The sequence below is a fragment of the Cataglyphis hispanica genome, chromosome 6 (assembly GCF_021464435.1).
Source record: "Cataglyphis hispanica isolate Lineage 1 chromosome 6, ULB_Chis1_1.0, whole genome shotgun sequence".
NCBI classification, from domain to species: domain Eukaryota; kingdom Metazoa; phylum Arthropoda; class Insecta; order Hymenoptera; family Formicidae; genus Cataglyphis; species Cataglyphis hispanica.
Window position 1 is genome coordinate 7,759,824 of NC_065959.1, and position 19,706 is coordinate 7,779,529.

General features: G+C 39.6%; 1 protein-coding gene across 5 annotated transcripts in view; it reads left to right on the plus strand.

Annotated features, from left to right (window-relative positions):
• LOC126850609 (probable JmjC domain-containing histone demethylation protein 2C) overlaps window positions 1-19,706 on the plus strand; it is a 258,584-nt gene that overhangs the window by 60,978 nt on the left and 177,900 nt on the right. For all 5 annotated transcript variants that reach the window (XM_050593756.1, XM_050593758.1, XM_050593759.1 and 2 more), the window contains exon 7: window positions 17,310-17,409. In XM_050593756.1, coding sequence (XP_050449713.1) covers window positions 17,310-17,409 — 100 coding nt within the window. The remainder of the gene's footprint in view (window positions 1-17,309; window positions 17,410-19,706) is intronic.

Here is a 19,706-nt window from a genome sequence, read left to right on the forward strand (position 1 = left end):
GAGGATGCGTAGCGTGGAAGGTAGGTGGGGCAGGGGGTGGCTGGCTGGCTTGGATGGGGTTGGGGCGGCGGTCGGTAGCTGTATTGATTCTCGGGCAGGTCACACGGGTGGGGACCATCCACACCGGCGCCGCCGGGGTGGTGGCGGCACGAAGGGCTACGGACCGGATGGTTGGCGCGAAACACACCCCTATCTATCTATCTACCTACCTACCTACCTATCCGGCCGGGCTAACACAAAACATCACGCTGCAAATTGGTTAATTCTGCGTTGAGAACCCTACGGGAAAATCCCGCCAAGTATAAGCGACGACTTTGTGTCATGGATTATCCTCCCCTTTCTCCTCCCTATCATAGAGATCTGCCCGAATGGAGCGAAGAAGTTTCTGGCAGTCCTTCAGAATGTCTTGCCTGCTCGTCGTCCTTGTTCTTACACTAGTTCATCGCGTGAAGTGATGAATTTCGGACAGCCTGTTCCATCTTTTCTCTTCCATCATGTTCACATCTCGATGTCGAGGATAGAGAATAAATTCATTACAAAAAGTTTAATTGGCGCGTGTATAACCTTTTACGCCGCGTATCGCTTATTATCAAAGCGAATATATATCTTTTTTTTTTTAATATTAATTTAAATATTATACAACGATAAAAAAATATATAAAATAGTAGCAACAAAAGAACTAAAAAGAAATGCAATGCTCTCTTTACAAAGATTCGAAATTTAGGAAAAAAAAAAAATTAAAATTATTTGTCAGAAATTTGTCTTCTACATTAAAGTAAAAATAATAATGATAAAAACAGTGTAATATATCTTTGTGTAAAGATAATAACGGTATTTTATAAAAACGAGGTATGCGTCGTAGAATACATCGCCAATTTTACGGTTAAATCGTTAAAGCATCGAACGTTAACCCCGTCTGGCAGCGTGTTATGGCAAAGCGCGTTAAAGCCCCCAGCGCGGCGAGTAGATGAATTCGTCAGATAGCATCGATCGGGGATGCGTCTGGTTTCGCTGATAGGCGCATTATCGACGATCGGAGGCGGACGCGAGCGAACTGTCGCTCATACGAGCGTTAATTATCGCCGCGTATAATCGTCCTGCGAAAACTGGGTTTTGCGTCGTGTCCTATAAACACGCCCCGTTACCATGCAACTTTCGTTTAAGCGTCCGTAATATAAGGTAATCCAACTTTGATAAAAACTTTCGTGAAAGTTTAATTGCGCGGAGAACTCGATGATGGAGGTACTCCCGTTAAGATCGGCGCTCCAAAAACATAATTGTTATTTTTGTCGATATAATTTCTGGTATTTAATGCTGTGTGACAGAACACCTGGTATAAATGTAGGTAGCTTTTCGTAAATTTAATTTCTAAAATTAAAAGATTAGTTATAATTAGTATCAAATAGACTAAACAGTTTACATTTTCATGCTATGAATTATTAACTCTGGTCTGAAAAATGTTTTTTTTTTTAAACGAAAAAAAAAAAAAACTAAAAATCTATTTCTCAATATTTTGACATAAGTAGCTCCTTTCACGCTAAAATCATCTAGTTATCGTCCTAGACAAATATTCGATTGATTTGTGCGATCGAGATTTTCATCGATCGAATTTTCTCGCGGGTTGGAACGATATCATTTACTTCTCGACTTCTCGGCACGTGGAACGGGTTGACCCTGGTGGCGTCTCCTTGAATCCTCCGGGAGGAGGGATTATTTGTGTCGTTCTATCCGTGATATTGTTGATGCGCGAACAGGAGCGTGCCACAAACACGTATACATTTCGCATCAGCGTCTATCGTTCGCTCTCACTTTGTATCCCTGTATGCGTGCGGGTATACGCGCGCGCATCTATCCTCATTCTGGGGGAGGCTCCTGGGGAAGCTGACGTGCGCGCGTGCACGCATACTCTCCCATGTATATTCATACAGAGTCGCACACCTAGAGTGTTACGCGGCGGTTGGCGCCAGAAGGCCTCCGTCGCCCGTTCCACCTGTTTGTGTCGGGAGTTTCCCCGCGAAACTTTCAGTTGTCGAACAACAAAGTTCCCGGCTGGCCCAACTATTGCCACGAACGGGCGGCGCGCCGCGTTCTCGCTGTTGGAGGATCGATACTTTGTAAGCCGCATAAATAAAGCCGCGCGCGGCTGCCTGGCTCTCTCCCTCTCTCTCTCTCTCTCTCTCTCTCTCTCGCTCTTTCTCTGTTGTTGCGACTTTGTACTGGCTTCCCGCCTTTGGTCGACGTCGAAAGTTGGGAATCGTGGCGTTTGAAGAGAGGTCGTGTTGTGTGCGAGTCGATGTTTAGAAGTATAACAGTTACGTCGATTTCTGTGGAAATAGAAGAGCGGTTGGAGCACTTTTATGGTAACACAAAGCGATAACCACATATATCGGAGATTCGAAAGAGGAATTTTCTTGTAAAATGAACGAGAGAGAGAGAGAGAGAAGAATACACGATAGAAAGATAGACGATTATAATTTTATTATCGAAGATTGAATAGGGTTAATTTTGCTGCATAATTAGCAAAATAATTCTTAATCAGATATTATGAAGGAAAGATATGATTTCTGCAAAATTTATTATACATATATATTGTAGGAATAATATAATGAAATCATTTTATTTCTATTTCTATATTTTAGAATATCGCGATTAGTTCAACTGCGTTGAATATATCTAACTGACAGATTTATTGAATAATTAATTGTATGTTTAAAGTGATACATTAAGTAAAATCTATTAATTAATACTTTGAATGGATTTTAGACAATACATTATATTCAATTTCGTGTACATATGTATGTAATGATCATGTGTTTGCTTACAAGTTCCTTCAACGATAATTTAAATATTTTACTTCTGAATTATATCATAGGAATATTATAGCACTGGTCGTTTTTAATTAATATTTATTATTAATATAATAATTATAAAAGCATGCTACATCAATTTTCTCTCAAAAAATTAATATTCTAGTTTTTATTCGTTTGAATCATTTTCATTTTGCGCATACTGAAGAATATCTGTGCACTGAAATATATTTAAAGCAATGGAATTTTAAATGTTAACACAGTTATCGAGCTATTAGCAATATTTCAAAATTTTGGCGAGTAAGAAGATTTCGCAAACAATGAGATACGCAAATTCATACTCTTTCACACACATATTCTATTTCCATCTTTTTCCATGTTTCTCTCTCTCTCTCTTTGCCTTCTGTTCTTTTCCCCCATTTTCTTCCAATATTGATTACCGATAAATTCCGCGTAGCCATACTCGACTAAGCGTAAAGGTAGCCATTTCGTTCATGGTTCGTCGATTCACAATGGGCTTCCGCCTAGAATCCTGGCTTCTACTCACGTACACGCGGTGCAGAAATTAGTAAATGTACGTCGCGCAGATTGCCTGCCGCAGGCAGAAAAGTGCCTTTTTATCCTGCTCGGATCTGCTTCAGGCCCACGCTAAAGTAAACCTACCACGTTTTAATTCTTCATCACTCGATGTCACAAAAATCAATTCAAATCATTCGCTTGATTGATGCCTGACTTTTAAACTTTAAAAGTCTCCCGGATTAATCTTAAATAACATATGAATAGAATATATCATGTAGTTTTGTTGATTAGATTTATTATTAAATATCATTGATTATTTTTTTTTTTTTTTAATTGAACGCTGCTTTTTTCAAAATTTTCCACGAATAAATTAGGAGAGAACTAATAATGAAAAAAATTTAATAAAAATTTAATCAACTTTTACAACACACATATTGCACGTTGAGCGCAAAATTTTTTATGGCATTAAAATTTTATTATCATCCAAACACAGGAAAAAGGATGCATTCCGACTTTTGATCCCAAATTACTCGAATTGCAGATCTCGCAATGTTTAAACAAATTGCAGCTTCGGCGAACGCGAAATGAGATTTATACAGCATCGTATATTATTTGAACGTTAAAATTTTTCATGGAACTGCGTTATATATATATGTGGAATGTAAAAGGACTATGTTCGGAAGCCGATAATTCGGCAGTCACTCCCTGAATGCACGTAAACGCCGACGTGGACTCTTGATGGCGATTTTGAAATTCGTTGATCGCGTCTCACGGTCGAATAAACCGGTCGAATCATCGTGTAGAGGAATACTGCATCGCATTAAGAAACGCGCTGTAAAATTGCGAAGTTTTTCACTCGGCAAACTCGAATGGCCGAATGCCATCCTGGTTGAAATCGATATTTGCTCCGCTTTGCCGAGCCGAAGGAGCTGAATTCTTATTGCCTCGATATAACACGAAGGACGATGCGTTCTATATTCGCGCAAACTGATCCTGACCTACAATCGGAAAGATGCAAAAAAAAAAAAAATAACACTTGTGTGTTTGCATCTAAGAAGAAGCTTTGTCATCTTGTGGTTTATCTTATTTTATTATCATTACAGTTGATTTTTTATTTAGAAAAAGAGGAGGATGAATGAAAAATTGATCAAAAAAATTTTAGCAGATTCATTGAAATTGAAATTTGATTTCTACACAGAATGACACTAAAATTTCAATCTTCATAGATTTTCTCTCTAATATGCATTTTATATTTTATTTACAAAATTGAATAAAATATATCAATAATTTTTAATTAAAGTAGAGAATAGCTTCAGAGAGAAGGAGATTGCAAATGAACATTTTTCGTGAATTAAATTACGAGAATGAAATTAAATCAACAAAGGCTTTTTGTTCGCTTAAATCCAAGTAAATTTTATATTTTCAGAGCTTCCGTCGAAATGTAACTGGCAAGACTATTAATGCTGAATAATAGAATTTTGAAGTATTTCGCAAATATAAATTTACATTCTATTTTCTCATGCGTTACACTCGAATATTAACGACGAACTATGCCTACGTGGAGAATATAACATTCCCGTAACAATTAAACTTTTATGTTTTTAAACGTTGGTTCGTTAGGAATTAAGCGTAACTTTCAACGGTAACCGCAAGACATTAATGCGCTAAAGCATGATACTAATCGTATTTGTATCAAGCGAGTAAAAAAATGCCTGCTTTGTCGCAACGTGATTTACAACAGTCATTAAGTAACGTATGAATCTAGAGCTTATTTAAAACCTGTTATCGGATAGCATAATTTGGCATAAATTGATGCTATGCGAGACCGATTTAAAGCGATGTGCAGTATATTTATCTACTAGTTTCAGATAACGCTCCGTGCTCAAGATATATGTATATAACTTGCAAATGTGTTGTGAGAAAGTATCCTTATCAGAAACTTTAGTATAACTTTGACGAGTTCTCCCCCTCTCCCTCTCTCTCTCTCTCTCTATATATATATATATATATATATATATATATATATGTAGATGCACACAAAGATGATTATTTGATGCACATAAGCGATAAAATAAGCGCTCCATCATGCAAGCGCGTGATAGCCTCTCGAAGTGGCGATAGCGATCTTTCGAAGTGATGTGCGACGAATTTCACGACATGTCTGCGTCGTAATCCAATTAATTTCAATACCGCGATCGCGCTTGAACGCAACTTCTTATTGCGTGAAAGAATCTTCCCTTCGGTTTGCAATTGATACGGAAAAGATGACGACATGAGACCTCTCACCCGATTACACTCCGAGGTACGTCATTTAAAAAGAAAAATGTGCGTTATTTACATAAAAGCTGCCATCTTTTTTATTTATTTTTGATCAAGTGTATCATGGATAAAAAATGTACGAGAAGACATAGAATTGATAACAAATTGATTTTTACTCACAAACGAGTTAGATTGAAAATGTGTCACGTGTGCGAAGAGGGAAAGGGTAGGAATCCTACATTCGCTAGATAAAGCCAGCAAGAGCAGCAGCGATGCGGGAGGAAGAGGAAGAGATGGTGGCGGTCGACAGTTTATCGCGTATGCATCACCGTTGCCGCTGAGTTTGCAATATTATCGTCACTTGCGTGACGCTCCTGGTCTCGAAGGCGGCTGCTGCTCGCCACTCGTGCTCGTATGACGAGCGTGCACCGGGGACGGCGAATGTGCGAGCGCGCAGAGCGAGAGAGAGAGAGAGAGAGAGAGAGAGAGCGAGACAGGGGTAGCATTATAGTCTAGGATTCCGACGTCGGAGGGGGGTTCCGGAGGGCTCGGCCCCCGCTACTCGTGCAGATAGGGGAAAAGTCTGGCGGCGGCGGCGGCGGTCGTCGTCGTGCAGTGTCGACGAGCTGGTCGCCGGGTGGTGGTAGCTGATATCGGGGCAGGAGAGAAGAAGAGGGGGACCCCTGAATAGATGGCGACGGGCGGCTCGCTTTTGGGGAGGCAGACGATTCTGCGAAGCTCGGCGCCAGTAGACGGCAGCACTGCGGCCCGGGCGTATCGCAGTTCGTGTCCGATCGTCAGCAACGCGCTTTCGTCTCTAACCGCCTAGTCGACCTATCGTCCGCCGTCTCGAGGGTGAAGGTGCCTGGCCCCCCGACAATCCCCCTTTCTCATCACCCTCCCCCACCCCCTCTCCCCCTCTTCGTCCCACCCCGCATCTCTCGCGTTGCGCGCTCGCGCACGGATACGCGCTCTCTCATCCCCCTCTTCCCACCGCTCGCCGAGGTGGTTTCTTCTATTGTTGTGGTCTTGAGCGGCCCGCGCGAGACGCCGCCGAGGATGTACGTCGGTCCAGCTTTTTATCCCACGTCTCTCTTCCCTTGAGATTAGCGCGCGATTTACAGTGTGATCGCGAGGAATATAGCGGATAGCGCGGCGGTGATAGAGAGGGGGAGAGGGAGAGAGAAAGAGGTGATTGTGAGAGAACGAAGACGCCGGCTAGCTGGACGGGAGGAATCGTGAAAGTTCTCTGGCGGAAAGGTGGATTCGTGGTATCGATATCCGGATCGATAATACATACGTCATAGTGATAGCTGAAGAATGGAATTTCGCTCAGCGAATTTCGTCGAGTTTGGTCCTGGCGACATGGGCGGGGGCTGCGCTACGCGATAACAGAGATCTGTGCTGATTGCTGCGGTTACACAGTGTCTTTTACTTTCTGAGGAATGATTGTTTCCGGTGTTTAGAAAGTCTAGGCAGGAACTGATCCGTGCTTTCAAATTCAATATTAAAGTGCGAGTTTTCCATTTCTTTCAGATATGATCAATATACGCGTTGTATAAAGTCTCAATTTATATGCCAGTGAAAAATTGACATTTCTCTTTCATCAGATGATTTACAGCTGCATTATAATCGAATGAAGTTTGCTGCCTTTTGCTCGAAATTATTAATTTATAATTTGATTAATTCCGTTATCAATTAACATTTCGAAAATGGAATAAATCTGAAGAAATATATTACGATTATTCGCTATATCCACGATTGATTTATTTTATTCGTCGATTAATTTTATCATCGAGATTGAGCATTTGTATATATTCGCTTTACATCGATAATCGAATTGTGTTTCATTAATCAGTTCGTAAAGTTGGTGAATAAGTTTGCTTCGCATTCTGGCAAGGGATTTTTGTTGTTCGGGAACTAGTCAAAGTTCATGTTTACCGAATTTGCCAGGATTTAATGAGTTTCGTTTCTGCTGAACGAGGTCACGATCCAACTTTTCCCCCTCGGGAGTCTTCCACTACTAATCCTTCGCTTGGGATAAATCAATTTATCTACCGATTCACCCCGATGCTCTTCGATTACTTACTCCGTCGTTATAATGAAAATCGCGTTCCGGCTCGATGCCACGAATCTTCCACGAAAGTCGTTGGCGTCTCGTTGACAGGAGAGGCTGCGCGTATATCGATGCGATTTTTTTTAGTCGAGTAAACCATTGTCATCGATCAGTGAAGGAGGTCCTGACGCAAGAACAGTATTATTACACGTACAGCCCAGTTTTGTGCTGCACTTGTCTCGTGCGCGATTGTTAAAAATATCGCCGCCTCGCGCAGGGAGAGCCCGGCGAATAATTGTGTGCTGTGTCAAGTCAGTGAAAGTCAAGTCACAGCGGATCTTCCCGCCTCGCAGATAAACGCTTGCAGGGACGGACCGGCCTGAACCGCTCCCACGTCCTCGACCCCGAACGACGTAAGTGCTTCATGATGACGTGATCCATCTTTCTCGATATGTGCGTCTCGAGATTTTCGTGTTCGATTTTGTGCGAGAGGAGATCCTGAGGATAATAAAATATTGCTCGAGACTGATGCAACAAATGCCATTTGCTGGCAATTCAAGAATAAATTGTAAAAGAGAATTTACTAGACTTGTTCTGTTAGTTTCGAGCCAGAAAATGTCATTGATTGCGTAATTTTAAAAGAAATCGAATATTTTATATCTAAAGAATATATTATAAAAAAAATGATAACTTTAAATTCTTTTTTCATTCACGCGCATATTTATAATTTTATAAATTTGTAAATTATTTTTTTCAGATATTATCAATTTTATAATAACCTTGCTATTGTTTTTAGAGTACGAGAATTAGAAATTTGTTTTGCAATCTCTTATATTTTAATATTTATATACACTCAGTTTTGACGTTTACTTCACTTTTCTTATGAAACAAAGATAAAAACGTAACTCATAATGTGTAGTTTAGCAAACGACGGCAGTGGGGCTATTTATTTATTTGCAACATAAATCGAGTCTGTTTGCATGATAAAACTCAATCAATGATTCGAAGTGATAGCAATTCAAAGAAACATCGGATATTGCGGTTGAATTGGTTGACAAATATATCGATCATCCGAGTGCACTTTGCTATTTGCGAATCGCGATCGGATCTTCGCCAAAGTAATTACGTGAAAACATCTCAGCGAGTTCTCCGCTAAAATCATCGTAATCGAGAAAGTTTAAGTTATCCCGGCAACTTATTGATATTAACTGTTAGCATAGTCCAAGTTGTGGCACGGCACAAACTTTTTAAGTTTCAAACAAACGATATGATCGAATTACATCTGAATTTAATGTCTTGTCAGACTGAAAATTATTCTCTCGCAAAAAAAAAAAAAAAGAACTGGCTCTGATATAGCATCTACTTTTTTTTTAAAGTCATTTAAACGTAAGACTTTATATTTGCCTTCTGAAAACGATTCTCGATAATAAAAACTTTACGATGACGATCGAACCATTTTCTATTCAGTGACCAATGACAGGTTTTATTATCGAGAATCATTCTAGACGATAAGAAAGTTTTGTGCAGTCTCGGCTTCTCTGAAGAAAGCAATTCTAAAATTATTACGGAATATTTGATAAAAAAGAGCGCGATAATAAAAACACTTTGGAATATGCGACACATTTGTTTTATTATTAATTTTCAAGTTATCGGCTGATATTCTAGCTCCAAAAGAGATCCCTAGTTAGGATAAAATATTCCCATATTAAACGAGATGTGTTATACGCTCGCGCAGCAGCACAAGCGTTGCTGAAATTATTTCGAGAATAGCTTCGTCACGGACATTCCGCGGATAGTTCGGTCGCAAACTTGCCGCTATTTACTTTAACCTTTCGCGGAAGCTTTGTTCCGGCGATAAAACGTAATAATAATAATAATTGTGGAAGCATGAAGAAGGCGGAATAGTGATCATGCGCTCCTCTCACCGTCCACTTCCTCTCCTATCTAGCCTTTCGATTATTGTTTTTCATCTTTTTTTCTCTTAGCTTCCCTTCTCCCCTGTTGCTCGTCTCTTTTATTTGGTATACGCGGGCGTGTATACACGCGTAATGTGATTAACGAGTACACGAGAGAGAATTGTCACGGACGACACAGTGGAGAAGGCAAAGAGAAAGAGAGAGAGAGAAATAAAAAGAGGAAACAAAAGATGTACAATAAAGAGGAGGGCCGGGGGATGGCAGGGAGGAAAAGTATGAGGGCGAAGATCTATTATCACGCGCGGGGGAGAAAGGAAAGGAGATAGGGCAGAAGAGGGACAGAGAGAGAGAGAGAGAGGAAAAAGAGAGTTGCGATGGACGGAACGCAGGGAAAGGGAAAACGGATAACGATAGAGCGAGTACACGAGGGTAGGGTATAGAGAGTGAGGACAACGGGGGAGTGGATCGTGGAAGGGCGCCGGAAGGGGGAGAAAGAGAAGTGGTAGGGAAAATGAATTCTCGTTGGCAGTCAGATAACCACCCGGTACGATCGATCGGCGAATATCTGCCGCTCCGCCGGCGTTGTACGCACGCCGCGCTTACACAGAGAAACACGCGCTTATGTACGGGGAAACGCGATTATATACACAGCGCGCAGAGACACGCTTTTATATATATATATATATCGTCGCAGGTATGCGCCGCGCGTCACATATATGTAGATTTATGTGCACGCTCGGCGTGCGCGTTCGCTCATACACTCGCGCGCATACATATATACGCCGGCTTACATATAGGGTGGACGCGTCTGCCGGCGCGACTTCGCCAACGGACGGGAGGAACGCACATGCACTATGCATGAATGCGTGCACATACACGATCCGGGCTGGATTTATTCCCGGCGGAAACTTTGCGACGCGCGGAGATGGAAAGTGTGTGCGAGAGGAAGAGGGGGAGAGACTGCAGCGAGATGCGGGAGTCGATGACGCGGATGCTGCCGTCGGTCCGTCCGCGTGGACCGACGAGAGGGGATCGTCAAACGATCGCGCGTTTTCGATCTCGAGGTCGAGATCTTCATATAATATATAATACGCGAATTAGAAAAGGCATTCCGAGAGGCATTGAATAAAGCTGACAGACATGTTGAGTCTCTTTACATATTTTAATCTTTTAAAAATTAAAAGATTTTTAATTATAGAAAAAAAAAAAGAAAAGGAAATTGCTTTCTCAAGAGATAACTTTTTTATATTTTTTTAAAAAGTTTTACACTATCGAAACTTTCCTCGTCACGTTGAACGGTTTTGTATTTCGAAATGAAGAAAAGTCGCATCGCCATTAAATAACTTGGTCGTCGGCAGTAGACATTTAAAAGATTAATGCGGGCCTTCAATTTCTTGACGCGGATGCTAATGTCGCCTTTAACGAGACACGCCAACATCCGCTCGCTCGCTCGCTCACCCGGCGCAGAAATTATGAATGGTCTTTCTCGCGGAGCCGTATTTCGGAACGTGAATCTCATTTCGCGCGCGACGCGTGTATGCTTCGCCTTTCTCCTGCGGCCGATTTAATATTACAGGTGGCACGATGGAGTTCTAAATGATTCAGAAATCCGCGTATATTTCGGGTCACCGCACGCGATTATCTCTCGAATGTGAAATTTCGATGGATCTCGACTGGTTGGTATGAGCACTGCGGACACGAATAGCAACCCTCGCTCATATTTAATTGGCCGCTTTGCTCCTCGCAGCCTCTTTGTGGTCCTCCTCGAACGATTGCATTTCCAACGAATCGCACCGGAAATTATTCATAAGCATGAAAATCATATTAAGGTGCGACCTAACCGGATATATTAAATTTACTAAAAAAGAAGTTTCTCTTTCTCTCTCTCTCTCTCTCTCTCTCTCTCCTTCAATAATCTCTCTCGGAAATATAATTTTTATTAAAAATATAAAAATTATTTTCCCAATATTGTATATAACAATGTCAATGCTTGCGTAATAATTTTAATGAAGTATATAGATATTTAAAAAGTTAATTACATTTTAATTCTTTACTGCCTGTTACCAACTCAAAGCTTAACTTAACAAGATATTTAATTTTGTATATTAAGGAAATTAGAACATAATAATTCTTAAGCTTTTTTGTTGAGAAAAACTCAACTCTCGTTGGTTAAAAAATCCATCATTTAAAATTTTAAATTTCATCATTTAGCCGCAAAAGACTCGCGGACGAATTGTCTGCGTGGATTGTTAAATCACAAAAACCATCGGGCCATCATCCTCTCACAAGCCTTTCAAAATTGATCACCTGAAATTTTAATAACCCTTAATAACACTGTCATAATCTTTGCATCCGCGTGATCCAGCGAGGAGTGATTAAAACTTTGCGTTAACGAGGCACGCCGCTATATAGGGACTATAATAAATTCTCGCGCTTTAGTAACGAGCTCCTCGCGTTTTCTCTCTCTCTCTCTCTCTCTCTCTCTCTCTCTCGTGGAAGAAAAATGGCAGCGTCGACGTGAATCGCGCGTACAGCCATGACGAAGTGGCTGCGACGACAAAGTGAAGCAGGGCCCGTTGTCTCTGTCAATATATTCCTCCGGATATACTTGACTCGCATGCGAGTCGGGCGTGCGCATAGATAAAACGCGCGGCACGTCCACAACGTATCTGTCGCAGGCGGCTTTTGTCGCTTAACAAGGGTGCAGCGCGCAAACGACGGCGATGGTGACACGACGACGGCAGGAATTACGTGAATTTATTCGCGATCGTATAATGGGACTGGGGGAATGCATTTCCCGCATTCCCCGGAGTTGAATTTTTTTTCGCTACACCACGCGAATAACGCGCGTGTGTATCTCGATGTATGGGCTCGTTTAATATTTTCAGTACTGAAATGACTTAACATTACACAGACTATGATATGAAGCAAGAAGTTTGTTATATAGACACTTTGAAGTAAAAATTTTTCTTTTAAGTGCAAGACTTTATAATCAATGTCAAATGATATCATTAATCTTTAAAGAGAATCGATTAAAGCGCTCTCACTTAATTTAGAAATATTCATTGCACTATTGAAATTTTAATTAAACCACAAACATATCCGCAAATATATACAATGTATATTTCACGAACGATAAGTGAACGATGCCGCATCGAGTTAAAAATGTCACTTGCACGAATAGATAAATTTTTAAACGGAAAAAATTCTCGAATTGATTGGTCGCGATAATGTATGGAAGGAAAGTGATACCAAACCACGGTAATTAAACGAACCGGTTAAATTTTTTAGTTCATTAGTTTTTCGCGACGCCCAGTATATTAGTCTACGAACAAATATGTGTGTAACGCAATGCGCGTAGTGCGTTACACGCGTGCATATATATCGCGTATACTTGTCATTGGCGTAATATCTCACTAAACTTGCTTGGCTGTAAAAGATAACGCACGTTCGTTATAAACGATGACAGATAAAAATACGGGCGACTGGTAAGATTAATAAATTAGTAGAAAAATAGATTCGGCGAGAAAAAAAATACTTGCGTCTCAAGAAAATTATAGTGGACGTGACAAAATTCGCCTTCCCGCCCGATTAATAGTTGATAAAATCAGTTGTACAAAAACACATGTAAAAATAAATCCGACAATTTTTAAAAGCAAAAGATTATTTTATCGCAAGGAATATTAATTATGTACCAAGTATATGCGTTCTACATCGGTTTATCGCTATGTCGTATTTTTAGTCGCTGAATCAGTCAATTTTAATTATTATCTCTTACGCGATTCACATGTATTAGATACGAGCATAATTTTCTTAGATAAAATGCAATTTGTGTCTCTTACTGGCTCGTTATCGGCATCGAGCGTCGAATTAATCCGATTTTATCCATACCTCACTTGTATACAATTGTTATACAGTTAAAAAAAGATCTCGTTATTTACGAAGATAGTTTTTGTGCAAACTCTTGTTCCCAAATTAATGACATACTTGGAAACGTCTAGTGTTCTAATTTGTAGAAATTAGAAAACTGAATTTTTAATTGTTACACTATAAACTAATTATAACTATATTCTGTGCTCGATTTGATCTTTTTAATAAAGTTATTTAATAATGAACAACGAGCTAGATTTCGATTTCATTGCATTAATCTATTGTATCCAATTTTATACAATAAGAGATATCATAAAGTTTTCGAAATACATATCTGATGGGGAGAAAATAAAACGTATATCGATTGTGTTTTATTACAAAATTTAATTTTAAATTTGAATTTGTCAATCTTGCCTCTGGCGGTAAAAATACGCGAGTCCTGAAATATATAATTTCCATTTCGATAGTTAATATCAAATAAACTAATATATCGTATAACATGTACACATCTTTTCTTGCTTTTCAAATTTAATTGACCGCGCAAAATAAAATTATCGAAAATGAATTGAAATTTTTAATGTCCGGCAACACGCCTCGAGGGGACCCTGGTAATAAATACGTCATCGCTCCTCATCGTACGTATACATACATGTTACGTGCGTTCTCGCGCGTAACCATTAATTAGATTAGCATATGTCGGAAAAAGATGCTGTCCGCGCACATAAAGCGTCCGCCTATATTCTGTGGTGGCAAAGATGCCATTATTTCGATGGATTAATAGCATTATAGGATATCATCCGTCGTCGTTGATTGCAATATTTTGCGAGACATGAGTATAAATAAAATCGACTGACATGATGATCGAGTATGCTGGACTATTTTCCGCTTTGCAGATGCTCTAAATCGGTATTTATATCGGATTCTCGTGCAGAGCATGATACTTTGGCTTTACATTAAAATAATAAACTACCAATCAACGCAAATTGCAATGACGTTTCTTCTCGTTCTTACTTGAATTTTCTGATATTTTTCTTTATTGATTTTTTGACAACCAAATTTTTGGTTTAAAATCTTGAACTTGTAGGATTAATTTTAATTTTTTGCATTAACAACAATCCCGTCATTTAATTTACATTTAATTATATAATTTAATTTGTCAAGCTGTTTATTTTCGATTAAAATGCAAAAACAAATGGCGTCTCGGCATATCCTGATTTAAAAAAAAATAAAAATCTACTTTCAATTTAAAAGAAACTTTCTCTATATATCCATGCACATATGGTGTATGGTGAATTGTACTTTAAAGCCCGCAGGTTGTACATAAGAGCTCTTCCCTTATATGCGATCAAGGTGCTTTTGCGCGCGTACACGAGACACATAGGCAAACATATAATGCTCGTATGTATCCGCCGGAATGCAACGGCCTAGGTGAAATGCCTGGCTCCGTGCCAGAGACTTTAACCTCAATTTGCAATAAAACACACACGGGAGAGCAGGAGGTGGATTCTTCCGCCCGGACGCGCGGCGAGTCTCGCAGGTCCTCGCTCCCTTTTCTGCTGCAAAAATACGAAGGGAGAGTCGGCAAAGAATGACTTGTGTATCGTACGCACGCGAGGTATGCCGAATAAATTTTTCGGTAACATTTGTTTGAGAAATTCCTCCTGACTCGGGTCATAACTTTAGCAATCTTTTCTCTTTGTTGCGCTTACAGGTAGCAAACTTTTTTTTTTTTTTTTTTAATCTAAAAGCTGGTTTCTGACAATATTGTCGAATGTGAATTCGTGATTAATTGTAATTTTTAATTATATATGTAATTTATAATATTATTGAATGTATTTTTATTAACATAGATATCGAACTAAATTTATTGTAGGTAATGAAATAATTTGAGGGAAATTAAAATCAAGATTTCTTCGAAACATATTGTCATAAATTGAAAATAAAATTAGCCATAATTAATAAATGTTTGGTAAGATATTGAATTGTCGCAAAATGATGATTACATATGACAGAAGATATTAAATCTCAAGTTTCTTTACATTTTTATATTTATATGGCGTAACATATCATGATACATATAATTATAATAATATATATAATTCCATGATATAATTCTAATGTGATATCATATTGGCAAAAAAATATTCTAATACCTCAAGCGTTGTATCCTAAAGGAAAACTTAGGATGTAAAAGAATTTCAGTAATTTAGTAAAGCACTCGTGGCTTAACTTTATCTTGCGGAAGTATAGGATTTTATTAAGAGATGCTTGGAATACTTTGGCACCGGATTCTTGTAATTTAATCTGCATTTATTCCCATTCTTTTTTTTTTTTTTTCTTCGCTATATTACGCGCTGCATAATTGTGTTACGTTGTATTATTTTATGGCACGTTTAATACATAGATCATTTCCGTGCTCGATAATCTTAGTTTATCAGGAGTTTTCTTTAATTAAAATAACAAAAAGAAGATTTTTGAATTATTAGAGTTGTCGAAGGTGGAAAGACTTTTCATCAAAGAGATGTGATTTTTGAATTGTCGAGGATAAAAATCTTTCCCTCGAGTTGGATTGACAAAACTTTATCATTCATTTAAATTCAGATTTTATTTCTCTTCACAATGTCGATTTGTACTTAATTGCTGAAATTTCTTCTGGCAAACATTCGGCTCCAAGTTCGTTGTGAAATCGATCGTTAAAATTTAGGTCGTCGTCACTGGAACACGGCGTGGTGTACAAACGAAACGCTTGCTCGCGTTTATCTCAAAGCATGCTCGCGCCTTCCCGTTTATCACCGCGGTAATAAATGCGGCAGTTAAAAGAAAGACGGTATAAACTTCGCCTCCCGCCCTCGTCCTTCCTTCCGCGCTGTTCCTCCTGAGCCAATGGCTTTACGAGCGCCAACAAAGAGCCGAGACTGACATTACGATTATCTGACTGCGGGTATGTACATATGTATGATACATATGTAGTGCGAGCAAGGACGGATAACGAAAGACGACGATGCGGTAAAGGAATAGAGACCCCGGAATCATCGAATCTCTATAAAATGGCGGTCGGTTGCGCGATGATATCGCGTCATGACGAAACTCGCGCGATATCACAGACGATATGCTGCCAACAACTCGAAAAGATGTAGCTTCTAATCACGCCTTACACGATCGAGATATTTAATCGTGTTTTATGGCATTTTTGCTGCGCAAAATGCCCACGCGATCATCCAACGTGCATTACGTGATTTACGTGATTCTTTTAGTAAATGGATATTAATAACGGTATATAAAATATTTTTTGAGCGGAGGAAAAACGATTGTAATTTTTATAATTTTTATAATGTTATTACATTTTATTATTTTATTTATTTTTATATAGACACATATTCTTATTATTGTAATACCTTTTGTTAAACTTGACGTGTCATATAATCGCATCGTGAATCGATTCTACTGTAATATATGATTATTAATTTTGTACTATATTTAGTAAGCTGGCAATTTTACATGTCCATAACATGCGTGTAATCTATGTAATCGGTCGCGTTGTAATAAATTGGCACTATTGTTCATTTTAATTTGGCGTCAGCTGACTTTAAAAAAAAAAGCGCGTGAAAACATTTCTGCGCGCGATATATCACCATTCGATGATCGATGATCGTGTCTGCAAATTACTCTTGTTAAAAATAAAATTAATCTACTTTTATTATTCAAAACTTATTTTCTCTTGTAATACTATTACTAAATATTAGAGTACATAGTACATCAAATAATTCGTAGATAGGTCTGAGACAAACAATAGAAATTTTTAATTACGTTTTTATTCTAGACATATATATTTGTGTTTTTCAGTTGTTCAAAGATTAATCAATCGTCTTTATTTGTTTTTAGCCCCGACCTGGAAGAAGGCCTCGAAGACGACCGGGAAACGCGGCGCAGTTACAGGCAACTCCGAGGGTACAAAGTCCGATATCTCAGCATCTCGAAAAAGGTAAGCGGCCTCTTTATGCCTTATCCTAATTTCAAAATATCTTCTATGAAATGTCGAGATATGCGTGCGATTACGATCTTTCGCACAATTTACGCGTCTTTTTTCTTAATTACTTCGTCATTAGATTGTTATGAGATTGTCAGATTTAGAAAGTGTGCGAAATATATGCGAATTGCAAAATATCGCGCAAACGTAATTGACTATCATCCATGAGAAATCAGATGATATCTTGTCAAGAGTGATATTTATAAATAAACATTTATTAATATTATTATAAGTTTAAAAAAAGCAAGAAGTATAGAGAGAATGATGTAATTCAAGTAATGGAATATATTAACATTTCTAAAATAAAGTTTCGAAAATTCAAATTTCTTGACTCGTGTATTCTTTCCATGGACGCGATAATCAAATCGAGGGGAGAACTTTGCTCCTTGGAAATGGCTGAAAAACGATAACCGTGAATGGCGTGCCATTTGAAATTGAGATTTAATAGGAGCGTAAATGGAATCGAACTCCGTGCCGCCACGCGGAGCTTCTCGGTTGCCCGAAATTCATTAGTCAGTTCGCGCGGAATGTCTGCCGCGCTAATCTCGCTTCTTAGTTGGAGCGGAAGTGCTCGCGCGCCTGATGAATACAGTTTTAATCGTGTTCCGAAGGCAGCGGATTTACGGAGAACGAGGAGCTCGTAACATTTCTCAAGTTTTCTTCAATTTCATTGAGAGGCGAACTTGAAGCAGGCGCGGCGCCTGCACCGATAAACCTTTTTAAAGTCGACGAACCGATGCACTCGGTCGCTCGATACTCGGATCGGGCCTTGCACAATCGAGGCGGCCCGTTAATCGTTATCGGATAGTAAAAGCTTATCCGGCGCACTCTCGGTTTCCGATAGCCGTCGTCGCACCGGTATTACTTGGCGTGCCATTCTTGCCCGTGTTCGTCATCGGATCGTTTCGCCGATCGATCGCTTCGAGCAATCTCGTCCTCGTCTGTGCGAACAAAACGAACGAAAAGGGCTCCGATTTAACAATCGGATCCCCGACGTCTCTGGTATCATAATAAAAGCGCGATAAAAGAGCCGTGATATCACGCTCGCGTCGTACATCGGCGAGCACTCGCGTAAACATCGCGGGTGGAAAGCGTGCGAAAGTCAATTGTTGCTGTGGCAAGTAATATCACAGTGCTTTATTTTGATTCATAAGATGAAGCATTTTATATATTTTAAACTCTCAAATATTTTTCATACACATTTAAGATACTTTTAAAATAAACAAATTAAGATAAAATCGATTTAAGAGAATGCGTGAGATTGCATTACGAACGAAACGGCATCGAAACAATAACTATAATTCCCTCTCACATCGACGCGGAAGTGTCTAGGCGATCGTGAGCTACCCAGTGTCGACCCAGTGTCAGTTCTTCAGTATGATCGATAAAGCGAGGTCAAACGCGGTCGTCGTTGCCGTCGTCGTCATCCTCACCGTCGTTGTCGATAGATGCGCCGAATCGACCCGCGCGAAGGTCAAACGAACCGGCGACTCCTCCGTGCAATTTGGCCGCGTTCATTCATGGACTCTCGGGATGCTGCCAGAAACCGGGGCGTTATTTCGAGTGCGAGAGAGAGAGAGAGTTGTCCGAAAAAAAGATGTAACACGATCGGACGGTAGGGACGATAAAAGGAACGAAAGGATGGGAAGAGCAGAGGGTAGGAGAAGGGGTTATGGGGAGAGAAGGCGAGAAGAGTAGAGCGGGACGAGAGGAGAAGGAGTCTTATAGGGACGCGAAGGAAATAAATGGTTCGAGGAACCGGCAGGAACCGGTCCCGCGGACAAAAGACATGTTGCCGGCATCGCTTGAACCGCCGTCGAGCAATTCATGGGACGGAGAAGGGGGTGAGAAGAGAGAGAAGAGAATCGGGAGTGCGAGACGCGCGAGAGAGCGAAAAGAGGAAAGGCTGACTCAGGAGGGAGGAAAGGGAGGGTCCTTGTGATTCCGATAGAGGAGGCCGGCAACCTCCCGCCGGCTCTAAAGTCTGTTTTACACGATCTATATAATGCGCGTGCGGCAAAAATTTACTATTTTTATGTACATAATGATATTCGTATGTATAAAAAAACAATCTATTTTTATAGCAGAAATAATTTTATTACATGAACAATTATATGTAAAAAATGCAGATTGATGTAAGAGAGTCAAGATTTTTATATATAAATTAATGCGTATTTTTATAATAAAATTCCTTACGAATTCCTTATTATAAGATAAAATCTCGTGCTCCTTCATTCTACTTATCTGTGGAA